Raw genomic sequence first — 4,673 nt, forward strand, 5'->3', positions numbered from 1 at the left:
TTTCTAATTGTCTGGCCTGCTATTTTCAGCAAAGTCTCCATATCCATAAGCCTAATAACCCACTTCAAGGCTCTAGAGCCACAATTAGCCCATATTCAGATAGAGGCAAATTTTAAGGTATACTGGCTACTTAATCTGAAATGCTAGAGAAAAGATGAGTCTTTCTAACCTTATACCAATATACTTTATTAATACAGTAACACTTAGATACACTGAATTTATTTGGAAATGTAATTATTTGTTTTCCTGTTATTTAACTTACTTAAATGCTGTTTCCAGGATGAAAACAAAAGGCAGGTAATTGGGTTGGATCCAGAATGTTACCTGTATTTACCCAGTGATTTCAATCTGTACAAAGTACTAATGAAATCATCATATTCCTTTCAATGGGGCTTAATGCAACTAAATTAATTTGCATACAGTCCTTGTTTACAAATAACATTGTTTCCTCAATTTATATTCAAAGTATCAGATTTACAATATGCTGGTAAAAGATTACACACTGTCATATATATTTGAACCCTGTATGTCATTAGAACTGCACAATAAATAAGAGAAATTGCATCTTTTAGCAGGAGATAAAATTCTATGATCTATCATGCAGAAGGCTCTATACTCAGTTTATTTTGTCAAAACATACTCTGATCACATGTTCAAGATAGAAAAATATGATTTAAAAACTTCTTAAGAATATATTGAAACAGTCAAGAGACTAAGTAAAACAGCAACCAGTTTCCAGACAGCCATAGTCACACCTCTTTAGGGAAGAAAGTGTTGAATGTTACTTAGTTTAAGAGGATTAAACACAGCTGTTTTCCATACAATTAAATATTTTAGCCTAACAGTCCATAGACCTTATACAATGAATTCTATGGGTGTTACAGTCATCCATAACTAGTAAAATTCCAAGTAACAGTCAAATGAAACTCTTAATCACTATTTCAGTCTGATCTCCAGCCCTTTAAGAAAACTATTTTTACAGCACATACTCCTTCAGTCGTTCCCTAGGAACAAATTATCCAGTATGGTGAGCATGCTTCAAGGTATTTAAGGGAGCTGCTTTGTTTGTAGTATGAAGTTAAAAACCACCGTTCTGTTTTTTCTTTGCAGATTTAAAATGAAGGCTTGTTGAAGTAGTTCTATCTCTCCATATGAAGGTAGTAAAAAGTGTTATGTGCTGTTGGCCAGTCTTGCCTTTGGTTTCCTTAAACAGTTAAAACAGCAACATTGTATGGGTGTTCAAATCACTCTGTGGGTTTCAGGGAATTGTATCCTTCTTTTAGAAGACTCCGCCATGTTTTAAGAAATCTAGCGTGTTCAGTACATTTCGTTTCAAGTTCTTCTACCTGGGCTGACACTGCAGACGTGGCCTCCAAAAGCTTGGTGAGTGAAAATGCTGCCTGCAATAAAAAGAAATTTTCAGTTTCCGCAGCAATTATTATTAGAGTTTACTTTTTGTCCAAGATAAAATTCAGTCCATTAAAATGTCATTTTCTAGCTACCATATCTAATAGCAATCTTCCTTCCAAGGACACGTATTTGATGGTGGAGGAAAGGCCCTCTTTCCATTGGAAGAAAGGCCCTCTTTACCGTATTTTTCGCCCCATAGGGTGCACCGGCCCATAGGACACACCTCGTTGTTGGTTTTTTTGGGGGGAAAGAAAAAAATTTATTTCCCCCCCAGGCGCGGGGCTGGGGCGGGGGAAACCCGAGCTTGCGGAGAGCTACCCGAAGCCCGGGAGTGACTGCTCAGTGCACCCGGGCTTCGGGATAGAGGCAGCTCTCCGCAAGCCGTGGGAGCCCGGTGGGAACTCCCGCGGGCTCCCAAGGCTTGCGGATAGCTTCCTGAAGCCTGGAGAGCGAGAGGGGTCGGTGCGCACCGACCCCTCTCGCTCTCCAGGCTTCAGCGAAAGCCTGCATTCACCCCATAGGATGCACACACATTTCCCCTTCAATTTTGGAGGGGAAAAAGTGCGTCCTATAGGGTGAAAAGTGCATCCTATAGGGCGAAAAATACGGTAATTTTTCTTTGCTTAATCCCTATTATTACAATAAATAAGAAAACAAATAGCCTTAAAATCTAAAGAAATATGCCCAACAGATTAAAACTGTGAGAACTCGAAAAGCTTCAGTTAGTTGATTCATCTGTTGTATTCTTTTATTTATAAAAGTATTTCTATACCAGCATATCATAAAATATCAGGATGGTATACAATGTTGAAACATAAAACATCATCAAAACAATACAGTTTATCAAAAATGACTGGCAGAGACATGTAAGTACACCTGAAAAGTCAAAAGCAAGTATGGATGTCTGCCAAACCTCTGATGGATGAGTTTTCCAGAGCATGGAACTATCAACAGTAAATGCCTAACTTCTAGTTGAGTTGGATGGTCTGTGATCAAGCTGGGGTATAAGGATTCAGATAGCCCTTAAAATGTCCTAGACATAGACCCATGTTGTTCAGGGCTTTGTAAATCAACACAACAGCCATGAACCTGGCCCAGTAGCATATGGGCAGCCAGAGCAGATGTTTTGACACGAAGTGTTACATGCTGTCACCCATCTGCTCCCATCAGCAGCCTAATTGTTACATTCTGCACCAACAGGAGTTTCTGGACCAAACCCATGTAGAGCACATTGTAGTAATCCAGTCTCGTGGTTACCAGTGTGCGTGGACTACAGTGGTCAAGTGATCCCAATTCAGATGCAGCTGTCGGTGACATACCAAAGCCACAGAGGTTGCTTGAGCCTCTAGTGGCAGCTATATTTCCAGGAGTAGCCCCAACCCAAAGGAGCACCTGCTCCTTTAGAGGAACCGCAATTCCGTACACAATAGTCAAGTGGTCCACAATCACTTTACCACCCATCTCATGCCAGACATTTAAAAAATGGCAACATCTCTAGCAAGTTCAGTTCACTTTACTCATCTTTGCATACTGAAGGGGGAGATAATCCTCTTCTGTGCAGACCTCTTCTCCAAGAGGTGGAGGCAACTGCTAATACTTATACAGTGGTACCTCGGGTAAGTACTTAATTCGTTCTGGAGGTCCGTTCTTAACCTGAAACTGTTCTTAACCTGAAGCACCACTTTAGCTAATGGGGCCTCCTGCTGCTGCTGCGCCGCCAGAGCACGATTTCTGTTCTCATCCTGAAGCAAAGTTCTCAACCTGAAGCAATATTTCTGGGTTAACGGAGTCTGTAACCTGAAGCGTATGTAACCTGAAGCGTATGTAACCTGAGGTACTACTGTATACTGATCAACCAGGTTTGGCTTCTCTGCAGTGGGGTCCCAGGGATGTTTATTAGGAGAGAGCCCTCCCTCCCTCTGAAATGATGCTTTAAAAAATAATGCTATGTTGAATTGTTACCTCCAATGATGATGATTGAGTTTTACCATTTTAGTGCTTCTGCACTCTTTTTATCTATGCAGGATTTTTATTTCTGATTGCATTTCCCTCCCCCTTCGCAAGCCATTTTATTATTTCATTATTATTATTATTATTGTTGTTATTTATTGAATTTATATACCGCCCTATACCCGGGGGTGTGTGTCTCAGGACGGTTCACAGAAAAAAATCAAGATTTAAAAACACAAAATACCTAATAAAAACAAAAACAACCACCCAATAAAAACAACAACCCAATAGCCACCCCCCCGGAACAAGAAGTTGGGGGGGGGTTAATAAGAAATAAATAGGATTGCATACACCCCCCCATGCTGCTGGGCTACTCACACGTGCAGACACGAGGAAGGGCAAAGACTTGTGGCCTTCCGTGCAGCAACCCATATACTGTGTGATAGGAGAATGCCAAGGGCCTTGAAGAACAAGGGCCCAGCAGAACAAAACCCCGAAGGGAGGAAGAAGACTCACGTCTCCCAGCTGCATCTCCACTGTCTCCAGGAGCCCGCGAGGCGGCTCTGCCAGCTGCTCCGAGGGTGGCGTGGCTCGGCCGGGAGCGCTCCCGACCGCGGAAGAAGTCACAGTCGGCGCCTCCGCCATCCCGCTGGACTCAAAATAACCGCCACTCGCTTCCCACTCGCCAACTGCCGCGGGCTGAGCGGGAGGCGGGAGGCGCGAGTTCAAAGCCACGCCCACTCGCCCGTGACGACACAGCTGGAGCTCCGCCTACAAAAATGGAAATAAGGGCTCGCCTCAAGGAATCTGTCACCGTTGCCTGTCACTGACGTAAGGGGTTCAACATCCGCCGATCACTCTCGGTTACCTCACCCTTGACTCCATAGAGAAAGGAAAAATGTAGAAGTGACCCTGAGCAGGGCAAACTGGGCAAAAGGAAAAAGGAAAAAAGAAAGTCTCTATTGGCTATGATGCCCCATAGGTGCAAGCGTGTGGTCAGTGCATTGTATTTGCGTGACTGCTAGGAGAATAACGCGGGAAACCAGTTCAATACCTATGCCCTTTTAAAATTTGTTACTTTTTGGGGGGGCTATTGGGTTGTTGTTTTAATTTTTATTATGTATTTGTGAACCGCCCTGAGACCCCCGGGTGTAGGGCGATATATTAATCAATCAATCAACCAATCAATTACAATATTTTGAGCCGGAAGTCAACAAGAACTGCAATCGCGTGTCACTCTTCCCTTTTTTCTCTACGAACTCGTCATGAAACAAAGTGGCAGCCCGGAACGACTTTTCCCGGCGTGCATTTCG

At 43.0% G+C, this 4,673-nt stretch overlaps 1 protein-coding gene across 1 annotated transcript; it reads right to left on the reverse strand.

Moving 5' to 3' along the window:
• Nucleotides 1–161: 161 nt before the first annotated feature.
• Nucleotides 162–4,107, reverse strand: LOC309540434 (uncharacterized protein C4orf46 homolog). Its single transcript, XM_082237316.1, has 2 exons — nucleotides 3,877–4,107; nucleotides 162–1,400 (listed from the first exon to the last, which is right to left on the reverse strand). The coding sequence occupies exons 1-2, from the start codon at nucleotides 4,003–4,005 to the stop codon at nucleotides 1,245–1,247; spliced, it is 285 nt and encodes a 94-aa protein (XP_082093442.1). The 5' UTR covers nucleotides 4,006–4,107; the 3' UTR covers nucleotides 162–1,244.
• Nucleotides 4,108–4,673: the final 566 nt, after the last annotated feature.

The sequence above is a fragment of the Podarcis vaucheri genome (assembly GCF_965113315.1).
Source record: "Podarcis vaucheri genome assembly, chromosome: 9".
Lineage (NCBI taxonomy): Eukaryota > Metazoa > Chordata > Lepidosauria > Squamata > Lacertidae > Podarcis > Podarcis vaucheri.